General features: G+C 43.5%; 1 protein-coding gene across 1 annotated transcript; it reads left to right on the top strand.

Moving 5' to 3' along the window:
- Positions 1-1,348: 1,348 nt before the first annotated feature.
- TTI2 (TELO2 interacting protein 2) lies at positions 1,349-18,823 on the top strand. The gene is made up of 7 exons (XM_073622252.1): positions 1,349-2,099; positions 5,498-5,684; positions 7,962-8,054; positions 9,754-9,944; positions 16,383-16,526; positions 17,415-17,577; positions 18,684-18,823. The coding sequence occupies exons 1-7, from the start codon at positions 1,399-1,401 to the stop codon at positions 18,768-18,770; spliced, it is 1,566 nt and encodes a 521-aa protein (XP_073478353.1). The 5' UTR covers positions 1,349-1,398; the 3' UTR covers positions 18,771-18,823.
- Positions 18,824-19,099: the final 276 nt, after the last annotated feature.

Here is a 19,099-nt window from a genome sequence, read left to right as displayed (position 1 = left end):
AAAAGTGCCCTGTCAAACTTGCCAGTTACTGGCTCTCCTTTCCTCATGCTGTGACAGCGTGTGAGGAAAGGAATTCCGATAACCGATAAGGTTGTTTACATGTGATCAGCTGTGATTGGACACAGCTGATCACATGGTAAAGGGCAGCTGTGATTGGTCCTTTACCTCGATCTGTGATCAGCTGTATCTGAAGGACAGAGGGCGCGCAGGAGGCGTGTTCTGGAAGGACGTCCTCTCAGAACAAGAGAGCTGCGCTGTAGCTGTCTTTCGGCTATGATGTGGTATTGAAGTGGTTAAGCTGCAAGGCAGCACTTCTGTAATGCGCACCTAGGCCTGGGTTTCCTGTGCACGCGCAAAGACTGCTACCGGGGTAGTCTGAAACCTTGTCTTTGCACTTATGCGGGAAATCCCCTGCGCATGCACAGACAGGCTTTGCCAAGACCTGTAGGCTGGGCAGAGTCCTTGGGTGCATCTGCGCATGGGCCGCAATGGTGGCGCCCTCAGGGGGTGGAGAGACATGGGAGTTCTGCTTTGAAGCAGTTCTAAAGGCAAAATGTGCATTCTATGCATTAAGGTAAAAAAACCTTCTGGGTGTAGCTCCCTCAACCCAAGTACTTACCTGAGTCCCATATCGATCCAGCGATGTGCATGAGAGCAGCAGTTCTCCTGGGTCTCTCCCTCCTCATTGGTTCACACAGCAGTGGGAGCCATTGACTCCTGCTGAGAGAGAGAGAGTGGGGGGGGCAAGGCTGAGCCATGCTCTGTGTGTATGGACAATGTCCATTCACAGGAGTGCAGCTCGGGAGTAAGCCTGCTCAAGTGCCCCCCCCCCCAGCTTGTTATTGGGGGCAATCGGTAAGGGGGAGGAGCCAGGACCGCCAGTCAGGGACCCAAAAAGAAGAGATCAGGGCAGCTCTGTGCAAAACCATTATCCAGAGCAGGTAAGTGTAACATGTTTATTTTTTCCAACCTTTAGAATCACTTTAAGGTAGTATAACACCCGCTGTAGATAAATAATGCATTTTATATACATCCGACCATGAAGAGGGAGAACAGAAAAGGGGCGGGGCATGTTGTTCCAATGACAGAAGCCTGCTATGATAATTCACTTTTCTTCTCATGTAACTGGCAGTCATTTCAGAACTACTATTCATCTTACAATGTAATGTTGTAAGATGAATAGTAGTTCTGATGCACGAGGGGCTGTTACATCAATATTGAAAATATAGTTTCCAGATTAAAACTGCTTCATTTATTGTACATGTTTTTGCCTAAAACACAACGATCGGGTCACCGATTGCCATTCACAAAAATGGCGTCCGCAGCTCCCTTGCCAGCAGTTAAAATGGCCGCCCACGTGCCTCTGTTCTTCCGGGTGTGCTGCGTTCTACCTCCACCATGGAGGAGGCGGCTCCGGCTCCGGCTCCGGGGCATGTCGTGTCTCAGGCTCTGTCCGAGCTGTCCTCCTGCCTCGAGCGCTCTATCCTTATCCCCCGGACCCCGGCCGGCTATGCGGAGCTCTTCCAGGCGGTGGTGGTGTGGACAGCACCCGGAGAGGACCCGGTCAGTCAGCAGAAGACACCAGACAGAGCAAGTGCCGCCGTAAAAGCGATTATCAGCGTGCTGAATGCTTTGAAAGCCACGTCACGTGACAAGCGTACTACGTCTAGTACCGCAGGGGCGGGGTCAGCGCCATTGGAGATGCCTGGAGACCTGTTACTGAACAAGGAGGTGCAGCTTCTGAGTGGGAAAGGAAATGTTCCCGAATCACCAGTGACTGTGGCTTCTAAACCCAATAAAGAAACAGCCTGTAGTTCCTCTGGGAGTACATTGGATTCCTCGGAGGTTGGATCTGTAGACGTGAGTCGTGTCCTGACCTGTGTCACCGCTCCCCTCCTCCTGCTATGTGGGGCGCACCTTCAGAAGAAACCATGGACGGATTCACGTTCCCGGAGTCTGGCAGAGCAGTTGCTGCAGACACTACTAAGGATGTCCGAGTGCGAGTCTGTAGACGACCTTCTGAAGGGACCCAATCGTCAGGAGCCAGACTATGTTATCTTCAGGGAGGCGTTGGGGCTTCTTGGACCACGTCTGCGAAAGTGAGACCTTCGTTGTGTAATGGACATTGTTAAACATAAGCCTGGTCCTAATATTGCTGACCAATGGCCTTACCTTTAAGAAGTCTCATTTCTTCTTTTATTAGTGTTCTGTCCCCCATAGACTTGGCTTCGTCTTCCTACACGGGCTGCAAGGCTTGCTTACCTTTCCCTATGGCTGACCGAAAACATAGTGCCAAGGAGACAACTGCATTGAAAAAAAAATCTTGCCTTTTAGATACATTTAAATGAGTCTCATTTCTTCCTACTCCATTTTTATTTTTTTGCAGTGTTCTGTATGTAGTACTTTGTCCCGTATTCCTACGTACTATGGAAGGCTAGCTCCATGGTTGGACAAGGTGCCCCGTGTGATTTGACATGTCCAATCGCATGCTAAATCGCATCGATGTGAACCTAGGCTGATGGAGAGCACTTGTCTCTGTCTCCAAGCACTTTTTTGAGACAAGCACTAGTAGGAGGAATGCAGAGGAAGGGAGGCTGACATGACCTCCTCCTGTCTTCATTCTTCTTGCCGGCGCTTGTCCTGGAAAGTGCTTGGAGACAGAGACAGGTGTCTCCTTGCTAGCTGTGTTGTCGGACAGCCTTGGGATATGGAGGGGGCACCTTGTTGTCCAACCATGTAGATAGGCTTCTATAGTACATGGGCAGATGGGACAAAGTACTATAGACAGAACACTGCAATAATGAAAAATTAGACTACTTTACAGATCATCCAAACGAGCGGTTGGGGACGATAAGACCCCTTCTAACCCCCCCCCTCCCCGAATCATTACCCCCTTTAGTTGCAGCGGCTGGGGGTCTATACATGTACCAGCAGGAATTATACCCCATGTCGCGTTAAGCAAACGTCGCACCTGTCTAACATGACCCTTTCACTGAATGGGGCCACTTTGCAACTGTGTGCAATGCATGCTGTGGCTGATCCCCACACTAGAGGCCCTTCTGCCGGGTCTCTAGTGTGGGGATCAAGGGGATAAAGCAGGTGGTGAGGAGGCACTACAACACCTCCTCCACCCTCTGCCTAATGGTCTTTTAAGAACGATACAAATGTAGACTACCCTTCAGAGAGCACTGTAAATGTGAATGAGCCCTAAAAGTATCTAAAGACCAGGATTTTTGGATATACTGTAGTAGGGAACAGTTAAAACACCTGTGTGGTTGTTTTTACCATCTGTATTCTTTTCCACTTCCCGTCCTGCTGTAGATGCAGTAAAAGCTAGTTTATGCTTGCAGTTGGGGATGTTTGTTAAAGCGGAGTTCCACCCAAAAGTGAAATTTCCGCTTATCTGATTCTCCCTAAGCCCCCCCCCCCCCCTCTGGTGCCACATTTGCCACCTTTGTGAGAGAGCGCAGCAAGCTTCACGCATGCACAGTAGGGACTCAGCCATAAAGCCGAAAGGCTACACTGCCAGGTTCTCCTACCCGCAATGGCAGCAGCAACACCCAACCAGCCGATGTAAACATTGGCTGCAGTGTCGACATCGCTGGACTCCAGGACAGGTAACTGCTGACTTTTAATTTTTATAGGGACGGGTGGAACTCTGCTTTAAGCTGTGATTTTAACACTTTCACTTTCTCTTAAGCTGCAGAGGCAGACAGACGAGATTGTACACATCCCCTGCTAAAAATGATGCCCCCTGTTGCTTTTTGGCACACGTTTGCGACACAGTAGTATGGCATTTACAGGGTTAAAACAGGCGTTGAGACATCAGCAATCCACTGCAGATCACTTTTAAGAGCATATCTGTGGAAGGAACCATTTCTAAAGTGAAGTAAATCCCATTTTAGAGATTGTTCATTAGAACAGGTGTCCCCATGTTCTGGTGACAACTAAAATTTGTCTTTTTCTATCATTTTCTGTTTCTGTCCCAGTGACACAGGGTTCTGTCACCAGATCTTCCTTCAAATCTCTGGAGACTATCAGTCAGAGGCAGCAATGCCTTAGATCTCACACTGCAGATATACAGATAGGAGGCTGTAGACCAGTGGTTCTCAACCCCTGTCCTCAGGGCCCACTAACAGGCCAGGTTTTAGGTATTACCTTGGGGAGATGCAGACTAGAATACTGCAATCACTGAGCAGCAAATGATATCACCTCTGATGTATTTCAGTTATCTTGCAAACCTGGCCTGTTAGTGGGTCCTGAGGACAGGAGTTGAGAACCACTGCTGTAGACACAGTAGTGCCTAGGCACACTCTCTCGCATACCAGTAGCTGTTTTTCAGGAGTAATCCCAGACCTAAAGTAATTTTCTTTTTTAGTGTACTACTTGGGCACCATTATTTAAAAAAATAAATTCCCAATAACATAGCAAACGATCACTTTTTGAGTTCTTATTTAAGACATTGCATAACTAACAAGTAGTGTGGTAGATAACTTGCTTTTTGGTCTTGAAAAAGAAGTAGGGCCACAGCTCTTTTGGTCATACTTTTCCTGTGGGCCACAGAAGTGCACTACACTCCTGTGACCTGTTTTCAGCCGAGAGCAGGCTGAAGTCCACTGTTGCAAAAAGAATGCCAGCAGCTCGATTGCTTCTTCTTAAATCTTTATTGAGCACAGACAGCAGTGCAACATCAAAACGCTAACATGTTTCGGCAAAAGCCTTCCTCATAGCATGTAAAGTCCACTGTTAGCTGACATCACTCAGCCAGTCTGGGCTCCGGAGAGATACTAAAGTCCCGTTAGTTATTAGTTAAAAAACAAACCTGTTATATTTACCTGCCCTATGTAATGGATTTGCACAGAGCAGCCCAGATTCTCCTCTTCTCAGGTCCCTCTTTGGCACTCCTGGCCCCTCCCTCCTGTTCACTGCCTCCACAGCAAGCTTCTTGCTATGGGGGTAGCCGAGCCGCAGCTCCCAGCATCCATTCAGACACAGAGCCACCCCCTGCCCACTTTCTCTCCTCATTGGCTCACTGACTTTGACAGCAGCGGGAGCCAATGGCGCCACGCTGCTGTCTCAACCAATGAGGAGGGGAGTCCGAGACAGCCAAGTCTCTCATGCAACATTTCTGGATCTAGATGGACCTCAGGTAAGTATTAGGGCCTGGCACCTGGATCCTCCTCTCAGAAAGCCGCTGATAGCCTGAGCCAGCCACTCCCACCCCCTCCACAGCCTGGTGCTCCAGTGAGTGCTGGAGGAGCAGAGAACCGTAAAATGACCGTCACCAGCTCTGTGCACTGAAGACCGAGAACTGAGCAATCAGCGGTGTTTGATGGCTCAGCTCTCAATTTTAGAGGCAGCGGGGGACAGATTCAGCATCGGACTTATGCTGCATCTACCTAGGTGAGTGTAATTTTTTTTTTCAATTCCCAAACTTCTCTTTTTTTTTACTATTCCTGAAGAAAGTAATTTAAGATTGTTGCGTATTTAATTTTAGAGACACATGGGAATCCCACCCAGAAGCAAAGATTGTCTTCTCCTGGATGCTGTATCAGGTCCCCCGACCTTGGCTTGCTGACTTTCTTGGTAGAGTTATGCCACCATCGCTCCTCTTCTCTGATGATTACAAGCCGGAGAACAAGGTGCTAGGGGTGCAATGCCTGCATCACATCATAAAGAACGTGGTAAGATGGCCATCAAATCATTGTATAGTAATCAGAGCAGATGTCTTTCTGTTTCAATAGATTTTATCCAGTTTTAACAAGGGTTAAAAAAAGTTGCACCGAGGGCTAGCAATGAGGTTGTACCAGAAGTGGGCTCACAAGGAAGGCAAAAATGAGGCGATACATAAAAAAAAAAAAAAAGAGAGAGCTAAAACAGCAATAAATAGAAGTGTTCATGAAACCATAAGGACCAAGGGGTCCAGTAGAGGTTCCTCACAACTACTGCAATATCTCTTTCATCAGCTTTTGGCATAGTGAGGTTGGTAAGAAAAGTACTTGGATTTTTTTCCTCCCTTAGGACCTTTTCATGTAGGAGGTATAGGTTATAGTTTGGCACAGCCTTCTGATAAATTGCTCCAGTTTACACCATGTTATTCATTTACATTACCCAGCTGCTCCACTAGATACATTTCTATGATTGTTACAGTCTGGATGAATGGCCCTGAACGTATTGTAAAAAGGCAGTCTGTTTCTTGGTTCCATGATCTGATTTTTATTATAGAAGAGCAACTGATTAAAGCAAGCTGGGGCCTTCTTAGGTAAAGTAACCAATTGGCTTCACAGAAAGCTCTGTAGATTGCCCTGATGGCAGAGTGTACCAAATCTCTATACAAGTTGTGAAAATTATTACAGGGCTCAGCTAGTTTCTCTCTCTTCCCCCCAACAGCAATGCAGGGGCCTAGTGATTGACTACTTTAGTACCCAAAGCTGCATTGTAGGGAGGTTGGAGGAGTGTCACGTGTTCCTGTTATTTTGCCAGTATTGCAGACGTAGGTTTGTTATAAGCTTAATTGTGTGGACTGCCTGACTTTACAACACTGGCAGTGTTTCAAGGATAGCATTGGTACATTAGGGATTCCTTTCACCTGTTCCCTGTTAACCAATTCCATCTCCACCCTTTTTTTTTGTTTTGCATGAAGTAGGGAATTCTGGAGTTAGAAGTTATGCCACATTTTTATTGTAGTTTATTTCAATGTTGGGAGATTACCCCCCTGTCACGGAACGTCCCACACTCCGCTTGAGTGCTTCCGTCATATACCACTTCCTCCCAGTCTGTATACAGATATCCCAACCTCTGCGAGCACAAACAAGGCGACACTTGCTTGTTGCTACCAAGAACTGACTTTATTCAGAACCAGAATACAGTCTTATATACACAGGAGAAGATTACTCTAACAATACAAACGTAACCTAATTAACATGAGCTAATTATCTAATCCTTTATACAGCCTAGGTGACTGAGACATGACCTTTCGCCCAGACTTGTGGTCACCGAGCTTCACACAGTTATATCAACACAATGGCAGTCGTCCCGTCTCCTACATTGTATAGAGGACAATGTCATTAGCTCATTCAATTAACATAAACACAGGTTGATGACACCAGCATCTCCTCACAGGATGTGTCCCAACAGAATGAATCCATTGAAAATCCAGGGCCCATAATCAAAAGGCAACAGGCTTGCATACAGTCCTCTCCAACAGCCTCTGTCCCGGCTAGGTCTGTGACACCCCCTCTCCCAGATTTTGCACTCTCCACTTTTATTAAATCTGCCGCACTGTGTGTTGGGCGCACCCCTAGCATTACAAGAAGGAACGCACTCTTTCGAGACCCATGTATGTGCAGTACCCTCTCTGTTCACCTGTTGTATCAGTGCTGAGCTCAATCGCTACTGCAATATGGGGAGAGACTGTGCATTCCCTGCATTGTACACAAGGGAGAGCGCTTGCTCCTGTTAGACTCGGGGTATGCTCGACGGTCAGAGCTTTCCAGCTTCTATTCCAGGAAGACAGGTGAACTGAAAGGGTGGTAGTTAATTTGACGGGCTTGGAGGAAGCAGAGATTGGTAGTGTTTCTTACACTACCGGGACCTTTTGACCTTATTGTAATTTCTTTTTAAAAGGTGAACTTAGCCTTTATTTCTACCTAGGTTGATCTGAAGTGTCCTAGGTGCAAGTATACCTCTGTGCTGGTATGCTCTAATGTCAAGTCAGTCCTGCTTATGTGGTTGGGCTTCCTCATTCTTCATCTATGTCTGTCTCGCAAATGTCCTTTTTATAGAATACGTTTTCCAGTGTAGGTTTGGTTGGCTATTGTAAGATTTTTATAGACTGAATATTAGTGTGATTAGTAAACATGTTCCTCCTGTTAGACTGTGATCTGTTGCAATTCTGGTGACCATTATGTTCTAGTCATGCTCCCAGTATGAAGCTAATGCACATATTTTTCTTTGTATAGCCAGCAGCAGACTTGAGGCAATACAACCGGGCAATGGTTGTGTATCATGCATTGCGTAACCACCTATACACAACAGAGGTCGAGGTTATTGAGGTAAGGAGTTAAAGTTTAAGTACAAATTCTCTCCTAAATAGCATTTCTGTCCACTCAAGCTTCTCCTCCTTTGCTTACCAACCTCTGATCAGAAACCCTGTTCCAGTCCCAGTCAATCAGGTAACATTTATAAGCTCAATCTATGTTGATACACATTTTTTTTTTTTTTTTTTTTTTTTTTTTACACCAGCCATCATTAAATGGCGGTCTGAACACGGACCGAGCGACACTCCTCTGGATCCAAAATATCAAGGATTTACTGAGGGCAGATCACATATGACTAAACTGATTGGAGTTTTTGGCTATATCACAAAAGTTTTGGACCAGGGTGGTCCTCTTGATTTCAGCAAAGCATTTGATACATTTCCATTTAATGGCCTTCCAAAAAGTTGTACAATTTAGGGCTTACAGTAACTATTGGGTGGTTCAGTGGATATGCAGTTGGCTGAAGGATAGATACCAGAGTGTGGTTGTAAATGGGGTTCACTCGGAACAGAGTGCAGTCACTAGTTGTGTACCACAAGGCTCTGTACTAGGTTCTCTTCTATTTAATCTATGTGTAAGTGATATAACTAAAGGGTTGGTGGGTAAGGTATGTCTTTTGCTGATAACAGCACAAAGGTGTGCAATAATTCCTGGAGGTCTTTTGTAACATGGAGCATTGCTGGAGGTTTGGCCAAATAATAGGAAGCTGTAGTTTGTTTTTTGTTTCTAAATGTAAAATAATGCACATGGGGAGGACTAATTCCTTGAGAGAGTACAATATTGGGGGTATAGCATTTGCCAGCACTAAATAAGGAAAAAAGATTTTAGGGGTACTCATTTTAGATAAATGCAAAGTGTTGCCAAGCAGTGCGAACAGCTGAGAATTTTGGGGTGTATCGCAAGAGGGATTACCGTCAGGAGGAAGGAGGTCCAGATTCCCTATATAGAATTTCAGATTACATGATGTAAAAAAAGACTAAACAAAATTCAGTTACATTGTTAGGAGAACTAGGTGCAGCTCTGGAGACCTTCAGAGTCCAGGGAAGGTCAGCAAAAATGGTGACGGGTCTTGGGAATAAACATATCAAAAGAAACATCAGGATCATTATATCTACAATCTTGAGGAGGATAGGGGAGACGTTATAGAAGCCTGCAAATACATGAAGGGTATAAATAAGATTTAGCAGGGAATCTTAGATTCTGAACAACAAATGAACAAAAGAAATCTATGCATGTATGACCAGTTTAAGGATGCCCTGTACAAATGAGGATCTCAGAAACCTAGGGTCCTCTGTTATGCACACCGCAATGGTTCTCAGCTCGGTGCCACCTTCTTTTTGTACCTTGCATTACTAGCCTGCAGATATAAAATACTGTTTTTCCTTTCTGGTAATGGGACTTTACCTGCAATTTTGTGAAAATTATAGCAGGAGGTCTGGGACTTATTTCAAATCTGAGATCTGTAACACCCCATTTAAATACTCCACCCCATGAACCATACCTGAAGTGCTTACCTGCAATCCTGTTACTAAAGATCACAAGCTAAAGTTTTGCAGACTGTTTTTGACAGCCTTGAGGTTAGGTGATTTCAGTGTTCCTCAATATTTAAATAATGCGACTCTCTAATATAGTCCACCAGTGTCCGCTTAGAACATTTCATTTTTTGCATGCAGACATTTTATATGCAGGTAACTCCAATTTTGTGTTGTATCAGGTGGTCCTGCCCTGCCTGCTGGACTTGTTTCCAGTCCTCCACAAACCTCCCCCAGCTGTGGGCTCATTTCAGAAAGATGGAGAGAACCCGTCAGACCAGGTGATGCAGCTGATCCTCACTCACATGGAGATGGAGCATAAGATAGCCCTTCGGCGCCTGTATGCCTGCAACCTGCCTGCCCTCCAAGAAAGGTTCATATACATGTTTACTATGTATATATTTAAAGTAATGATACTTAGACTCTTTCCTGGCACAGTACAACTCAGCTATAAACTGGTGGGGGGGGACCATATCAAAGTGGGTGTCCCCTTCTATTTTTTATAAGTAGAAATGCAGGTAAGTTGGTTGCCTTAAGTAACCTAAGCACTTCTTTATTTTGTATTGATAAATATATATTTATATTATTTTATATTATATTAAAATAATTTTAGTTAACCACTTCCCGCCCGGCCTATAGCAGAATGACGGCCAGGCGGTGGTTCCGTTACCCTGACTGGACGTCATATGACGTCTTTCTGGATAACGTGGGGGCACACAGTGCGGCGATCTGTGTTGCTGTGGGTCAGTCTGACACACCGCAACTCCAATCTAGGTAAAGAGCCTCTGACGGAGGCTCCTTACTACATGATCACCTGTGATCCCACACAGCGTCAACCAGGAAGTGCCAGTAAATGGCTTTCCTCGGTTTGCGCTGACAGGGAGAGCCGATCTGCGGCTCTCCCTGTCAGTGGGAGGGGGTCTGCGTTGATAATCAGCACATTATCAGCACAGCCCCATCAGATGTGCCACAACAATGCCAGTCAGTGTCCTTCAGATGCCCATCAGTGCCCATCAATTCTACATATTATTCCCGCCTCATCAGTGCAGCCTCAACAGTGCCTGTCAGGGAAGGAGAAAACAATTTTATAACCGAAACAAAGAAACTTTTTTTATTTTATTTTCAAAAGTTTTGGTCTTTTTTTTTTAGTTTGTTTAGCAAAAAAATAAAAACCGCAGTGGTGATCAAATACCACCAAAAGAAAGCTCTTATTTGTTGGAAGAAAGTTATAAAAATTTAGTTTGGGTACAGTGTAGCATGACCACGCAATTGTCATTCAAAATGTGACAGCGCTGAAAAATGTCCTGGGCAGGAAGGTGTAAAAGTGCCCGGTATTGAAGTGGTTAATAAACTTTTTGTAAGGCACAGTGGGAAGTAAGGGTAATGTGCTAATTGCCTCCATGCAGTCCTCGTCCAACATGCTGCTCTTTATAAAAACCATCACAGGAGTGCGGCTGTACTGTTCAGTGCTTTTGGTCCATGTGCTCTAAAATAGCAGGGATCCGAAGCATTGAGTTGATTGTGCCATTTGGGACAGTTGTTGGAGGGAAGGGTAATTTAATATATAACCTGAATTGATGGATGTGAGGGATTTTAAGACAAGTGCACAAACTTTTTTTATTCAGGAATACAATGGCGCTTAAATTCTATGCAAAGCTTGGGATAGAGTGAGGAAGAATTCTGTCTGTGGGGATTCACTCTCTACTGCTACTGGTTGTGGTAACCATAGTCCCCGGTATTGAAAGAGAAGGAAAATCTAACATTTTTGAGTTGCCACACACAGTGCTTTGGAGAGATGTTCTCTTACTTCCTGCTGTTTTTTGGATAGGTAGTGTATGAAAACCTCCCTGATGGGATATAGAGGAAAAAACTGACTGGGGTCTTAATTGCTCTAAAGCTAAGTTTTGGCTGTACATATACTTTAAAGCGGACATTGCAGCAAAATGCAAGGCTTGGTTATAATGTTTAGCCCTTCCCTGTAAAAATTGCTCATGATAGTATTCAGTCTAAAACGGTACATGAGCATAAAAAAAATTGTGTTTTTTACTTCCCTAACACCTGTCTTCCGTCCATGGCTCCTAGCTGAGCAGGGCATCTCCCTTTTTCTGGAGCGATCCTGGGGAATACAGAGCAATTTTAAATCGGCACCCCACGTAACAAAAATGCTTTTGACATAAAGTTGTATTAGGCATATACATACAATAGCTACAAATATCCAAGAATGCCATAGCACATTAAGCATGGAGCAGCATAGGTATTGGCTCCACTGTTAATACCAACTAACAAAAATACATGCATGTAAATAGATACAGTGAGCACCACTAAAGTCCTATAGCCGCTGATGTTAAGAAATATATATGAATTTAGTACCCAGAATGTAATGAGTGCGATAACTGAGCCAGACCCTGGTGAAATGAGAAAAATGTTTCAGGGTTGTGAGAACCCACTTTCACAAGAACCTCTTGCCTTACTTTCCAGCTAAGCACATATTCCATAAATACTACTTCCCCGGTCAGCCATATGTAACCTCACTGCCAGTCCCTGTTTCTGGGAGTGACATCACTTCAGGTTGCCCCCTGCTCCCAAGACCTGACAACCACAGCATGGCTGCATCATGTGCCAACCAGCTTGTGATGGAGCAAGACCACGCAGGAGCATGGAGAAACCTAGCTTGTCCAACAAAAATAAACAGATGCATGTAGTGTAGTATAAATATATTGCATAGCAAGAACTGTGATGTTTTGGGGAGCAGCTTCAAGAGTAGATTGCTGAAGATTCACAATCTAAAAAAATATAATACAAAATGACCATGATTAGGAAAGGGACACGTGCACAGCAGGTAAGGAATACATATCTAGCAGAGAGAACCACCCGCTCCCCAATAGATTGCCATACACCAGGGGTAGTTAACCTGGGGCCCTCCAGCTGTTGAACTACATTTCCCATAAGGCATTGCAAGGCTGGCAGTTACAATTACTCCCAGAGGCATGATGGGACTTGTAGTTCCGCAACAGTTGGAGGGCCCCAGGTTGCCTACCCCTGCCATACACCGTGCAATCAGACCATAAAATCTCTGCCCAACCCCTCACAAGTTCGTACAGATTGTGCATTACATAGACTAACCTATGCAATCTAGAGCAGCCCAAATGTTGTGAGAAGATGCTCTTCCAGTGTAGTGGAGTGTCTTGCCAGGAATCCCGCCAGAAGGACAGTGATGTCACACCCAGTGGTCCTCAACCTCAGTTTTCAAGTACCCCCAACGGGCCATGTTTTGGGAACTTCCCTTTTTTTTTTTTTTTCCTTGTCAAAAGAAGTTTATTGAGTATACAATGTTATAAAGATACATAAAGTAAGTTTACAAGGATCTATAAAGTAAGCTCATTGTTTTACAGTAGGGTTTATATAGGTAAATATGAAATTTCAAATATTAAACATTGGGTTCACGTAAACCTAAATTAAAGATATATATCATTTCCTTAGTTACTTTTGTAGGTATTTAAATGATTTATACCTACTATACATATTGTTTACAAGTAGAGTGTATATAGGTCAAATAAATTCTGATAATGAGCTTTAATCGTAAGGTGGAGAAAAGGAAAGAGAGAAGAAAAAGGGTTGAACCCTTTTTTTTTTTTTTTAAATAAACTGCACTGGTTATCTTTCCATACCACTAGGTGCGTTTAACTTGCAAGTGATGGCAAAAAAGTACACTGGTCTGTATTATCCTTTAGTTTGTGGTATTAGATGTAAATAATGTAGTGCCAGGTAAAACTTAATTTCTGCGGAAACACTAAACCCTTAAAATGAATGCTGTATTGTGGGAACCCCAAATATGAACTGAGCCAATCCACAGGCGACTCGCATCTCTTCACTGTCAGAATTGGTAACTATCATTTTTAGAAGATTAGTAAAATTAATACCATATATTGACCGCTTCAGCCCCAGAAGATTTGGTTGCTGAGTGACCAGGCCATTTTTTTGCGATTCAGCACTGCGTCGCTTTAACTGACAATTGTGCAGTCGTGCGACACTGTCCCCAAACAAAATTGACGTTCTTTTTTTTTTCCCACAAATAGGGCTTTCTTTTGGTGGTATTTGATCATCTCTGCGGCTTCTATTTTTTGCTATAAACAAAAAAAAAAGTGACAATTTTGAAAAAAACACAATATCTCCATCTTTAAAAAAAAAAATAAAACATTTTTTCTTAGTTTAGGCCAATATGAATTCTTCTACATATTTTTGGTAAAAAAAATCGCAATAGTGTATATTGATTGGTTTGCGCAAAAGTTATAGCGTCTACAAAATAGGGGAAAGGTATATGGCATTTTTATTATTTTTTTAATTTTATTTTTTATTATTTTTTTTACTAGTAATGGCGGTAATCTGCATTTTTTTTTTTTTTATCGGGACTGCGACATTATGGCTGACACATCGCACACTTTTGACACATTTTTGGGACCATTGGCATTTATACAGTGATCAGTGCTATTAAAATGCACTGATTACTGAAAAAATGTCACTGACAGGGAAGGGGTTAACAGACGATCAAGGGGTTAACTGTGTTCCCTGTGTGTGTTTCTAACTGTAGGGGGAGGGGACTGACCTAGAGGAAATGACAGATCGTGGTTCCTAGCTATTAGGAACTCGCGATCTGTCACTCCTCACAGAACAGGGATTTGTGTGTTTACACACACACGTCCCTGTTCTACCTCTCGTGGCCAGCGGTCATCGCCACCCCTGCAGTGCAGCGGGCACCTTCGGTGGCGCGCGCCTGCTATCCCGCTTAAAGGAGCCGACGTATAGCTACGATTGCTTGCGGGATCGTGCCGACCTGCCGCTGTATGACGGCAGCTGGTCGCAAGTGGTTAAGAGACTATATTACCAAAAGTATTGGGACGCCTACCTTTACACATGCATGCACTTTAATGGCATCCCAGTCTTAGTCCATAGGGTTCAATATTGAGTTGGCCCACCCTTTGCAGCTAATACCAGTTTCAACTCTTCTGGGAAGGCTGTCCACAAGGTTTAGGAGTGTGTCTATGGGAATGTTTGACCATTCTTCCAGAAGCGCTTTTGTGAGATCAGGCACTGATGTTGGATAAGAAGACCTGGCTCGTAGTCTCCACTCTAATTCATCCCATAGGTGTTCTATCAGGTTGAGGTCAGGACTCTGTGCAGGCCAGACAAGTTCCTCCACCCCAAACTCGCTCATCCATGTCGTTATGGACCTTGCTTTTGTGCACTGGTCCTAATCATTTGGTGGAGGGGGGATTATGGTGTGGTGGTGTTTTTTCAGGTGTTGGCCTTGGCCCGTTGGTTCCAGTGAAGGGAACTCTTAAGGCGTCAGCATACCAAGACATTTTGGACAATTTCATGCCCCAACATTGTGGGAACAGTTTGGGGATGGCCCATTCCTGTTCCAATGTGACTGCGCACCAGTGTGTCTTTGGAATGGTCAAACGTTCTCATAGACACACTCCTAAACATTGTGGACAGCCTTCCCGGAAGAGTTGAAGCTGTTATCGCTGCAAAGGGTGGGCCAACTCAATATTGAACCCTACAGACTAAGAAAGAAATACCATTAAAGTTAATGTGAATACTTCTGGTAATAAAAAAGAATCATTATTATTATTATTATTATTATTATTATTATTAATAATATTATTATTATTCCTTGAAATCTCGTGTTGCACAACATTTAGCTGTGCAACAATACAGTCTGCTTGTACAATCAACTTTGAAATTCACCAAAACTATGGTATATGAAGGCCTGCCTAAACAATATCTGTTAAAAATATAGTAGGCCCTTGCAATAAATAGTTGTTAACATACCTGTGGTATTGAAAGATGATAGATAAACCATTTTGACTACCCTCCTGCTGCATTAGAAGATGACCAGTGTACTTCATGACTCATGCGAAGTTCCTGAAAGTGTGGAACCCATGGTAGTGCCGAATGTCACCAGTGCAGATTATCAGTGCCCTTTAGTGCAGTGTCACCAGTACAGATTATCAGTGCCCATCATTACAGAGTGGGGATAGTTACAGATCCTCTGATTGACAGAGCGCATCTCGGGTTGTCAGGTCTGTATGTGAAAACCCCGCTCGTCGTACAGCCCCGCCTCCCTAAACATTAGAACAGTGCGCTCTGCGCGGTCGTATCACAATTCCGGTGCAGGGAGGCGGGGCTGTACGATGAGCGGTGTTTTCACATACAGACCTGTCAGCCCGAGATGCGCTCTGTCATTCGGAGGATCTGTAACTATCCCCACTCTGTAATGATGGGCACTGATAATCTGCACTGGTGACATTCGGCACTGGTGGTCCCTGATAAGCTGCACTGGTTTGCATTTATATTAAATCAATATTATATTAATATGCGTTTACATTAAAATGCTTGGCATTTAAAAGGCTGTAACCTATCATACCGTGTTATGTATGGCTTGCTGGCTGCAGAATGAGGGGTGTGATTTATGTTGAAGTGGGCGGGTTTACATTTACATGTACAAGCCTAGTGTACCTCCCACATTCAATCCAATCCCAAGGATTCATGGGAAATGTAGTCTGATTACAGTTTAGAGAGAGAAAAGGATATGATGCAATCACTGTTCTAACACCACCTTTTTACCAGAATACAGGCTGCATTTTTTTGTATCACAGATCTGGGGGGGGGGGTGTACTAATGGGGGATTTTTTAATCCTGGAGGCCTGCTTTAATAAAAACTATTGTACCAAAAGATGATAAACAGATAATATTCAGCTATTTTCTCCTATTTCATACCTTTTGCCTCTAATCCCTCTTCTCATTGCAGGCTGGGTGTAAGGGTAGTCCGCCACATGAAAAGGCTGCTGCGTGTCATAGTTGGTTATCTGGAAGTTTATGATGGACCAGAAGAAACTACTCGGCTGTGTATCCTGGATACCTTACAGGGGACTATTAAGTATGCATGGCCTAGGTGAGCCTATTATTACTACTACTACTACTACTACCATACAGGATTTATATAGCGCCAACAGTTTACGCAGAGCTTTACAACATTAGGGCAGACAGTACACTTACAATACAACTCAATACAGGAGGAATCTGAGAGCCATGCTTACAATCTATTCATGGGTGGTATCCTATTTTTAAGAAGCTACTTCCCAGATTAGGTAGATTAAGGTGCCTACAGATCATTCACCCTATCTTACAAATGACATTCAGACTAGTGAATCTTCTTCAAATGTTTGCAGGGCCTTCTATGACTCTGACTGACGTTTCGAGGGGGAGAGCTTTTTTTTTGCCTGTCTCTTGCTTCTATTGAGCCAGCTTGTACCTACAGCACTCCTCCACCCTCCTTCATGGGCACATTCAGGTTATTGCTGTGCAAACTTCATATTTAAAGGAGATATTTAAAAATATTTCCACCATCTATTGTCTTTAGGAAGCTTAAATATGAACACTGGTCTGCATAAAAAAATTAAATGTGGGCAACAGAATTGTATTATAGAGATATTTCATGTTTTAGTTTATTTTTTACTTTCCTACATATTTTGTACTGTTTTTTTCTATTTGAATTCTCAACAAATACTAAAAAAAAAAATTAAAAGAAGCGATATAAAGGGGGTTTAGTCAAGGGGGGGCTTAAAAAGAGCGGCATTGTTGCCTTACTCCAGGGTCTTGTAACAGTCAGAGCTCTGGTCTTCTCTCCTCAATTCCCCCATCCCTCCCAGAAAGTGAACGTCCCTTTTCAATATCATAATGCATAACCAAGCTATGGTTTTTATCACAATATTAGATTTAACTAAACGGTGTCCATTATTATGCTTTTATGTTAATAAACACACCCTTCTTTGTTTCCTAGGATCCTACCAAGACTACCACTGCTAGTGAAGGCACTACTGAAACTGATGTATGAGGTTTCCGCTGACCCAGGTCAGCATTCTGAGCTGGTTCGAGAAGCTTTACTACACAGTGCCACAGAGTGTCTGATGCTTCTAGAGTACTGTTCCAAAGGACAAGTCAAGGTGAGCCGGTCACACTTGCCTGTCATGCAAATCGGATGCGGAGAAACCCGGCCTAATGTCTTAGGCCGGGTTCACATATGTGGGGCTGCGGGTTCGTGCCTGGGGTCTGGTGTGTTCCTGAACCTTTCAATCTGGACCGCGGCCGCTCCGGACATGTGTGAACCGACCCCATTGAGAGCCGGTCACACTTGCCTGTCATGTGATTTCGATGCGGAGAAACCCACATTCAATTTTGCATGTGTGTGAATCCAGCCTCAAAGTTGGCTAAAAAAAAAGCAAATCTCTGAGCAATAGATTATATCCAGCCACAACTTTTTGTATTTTTTTTTTTTTTTTTTTTGGGATAAAGCGGGTAAAGGCTTGAAACCTGGGATGGACATTTACACCATTAGCATAATTTCCTCTTACTGTCATGGGGAAAACAGTTTCACCTGATAGGAAATTAAGACAAATCTGACACAGGGAGAGAAATAAAAATTTGTTAGGGGTTCTAGCTTTCCCTATTTATACAAGTAAAAAAAAAATGTGTTGCTCTTAGGGATTTTTTTTTTCTCCCTTAATGCCTCGTGAAACTTGTAATGTGATAGTAAATAAGAGTATATCCAGTGTTGGCACAAAGTCATCTGGCACCCAACAATTTGGGATTACCAAAAACAAGGGCACGTGTGGTGTAGGGTTCAATATTGAGTTGGCCCATCCTTTGCAGCTATAACAGCGTAAGCTTTTCTGGGAAGGCTGTCCACGGGAATGTGTGACCATCACCCATAGACTTACTATGGGGCTTCTGTTGTCGTCCGTGTCCTCTGCACCCTCCTCCACAGCTAAGTCACAGCTGACAACTCAGCGTGGGATCGAATCGGCTTCAAAAAAGTATGTATACTCGCTTTTTTTCTTTACAGGGTTATATAGGTTAGTGTTAGAATGCTGGTGGCTATAGATGAACGGATTTTAATTTTTGCATGGACTTCCATTTTAAAATTCTCAGATCTTTTCTGGGCTGACTTCATCTACTCCTGTTTACTTTGAAAAACCATAGTAAAACTGTCTGGATTGTGGCTCATAATTGTGGTTTTTTTTTTTTTTTTTTTTTTTCCCATTTTCTGCAGATTGCCCTGGAAGGAATCGCCACGATTTGTAAAGATCATGACATGAAGAAGTACATTAACCGAGTGCTACAGGACGCACACCAGTAACCAAAAAAACAACTTGGACTAATATTCAATTTTTTAAATATATTATTTCTTTATCCTGCTGTCAGTTGACTTTTTTTTTTCCCCAAATCGAAACTATGAAATTTGTGGTTACTGTCTCTAGAAATGGATTGCATTCTGACTTGTTTTCTAGAATCATAGAGGTATGCGCTAGTGACCCAACCATTTCATAGGAATGTTAAGGTATTCCTATCACCATACATCATGAGTGTACCCTTTTTTTTTTTTTTTTTTTTTTTTTTGTTTCATTCACTGGGAACACAGAATTGCATCTGGGGTATTTAACATGCCTATAGAAGGGTGGACATAAG

The sequence above is a fragment of the Aquarana catesbeiana genome, linkage group LG03 (genome assembly GCF_042186555.1).
Source record: "Aquarana catesbeiana isolate 2022-GZ linkage group LG03, ASM4218655v1, whole genome shotgun sequence".
In the NCBI taxonomy this organism is placed as follows: domain Eukaryota; kingdom Metazoa; phylum Chordata; class Amphibia; order Anura; family Ranidae; genus Aquarana; species Aquarana catesbeiana.
The sequence above is the reverse complement of the archived record's forward strand: the minus strand, read 5'-3'. Positions and strand labels throughout refer to the sequence as shown.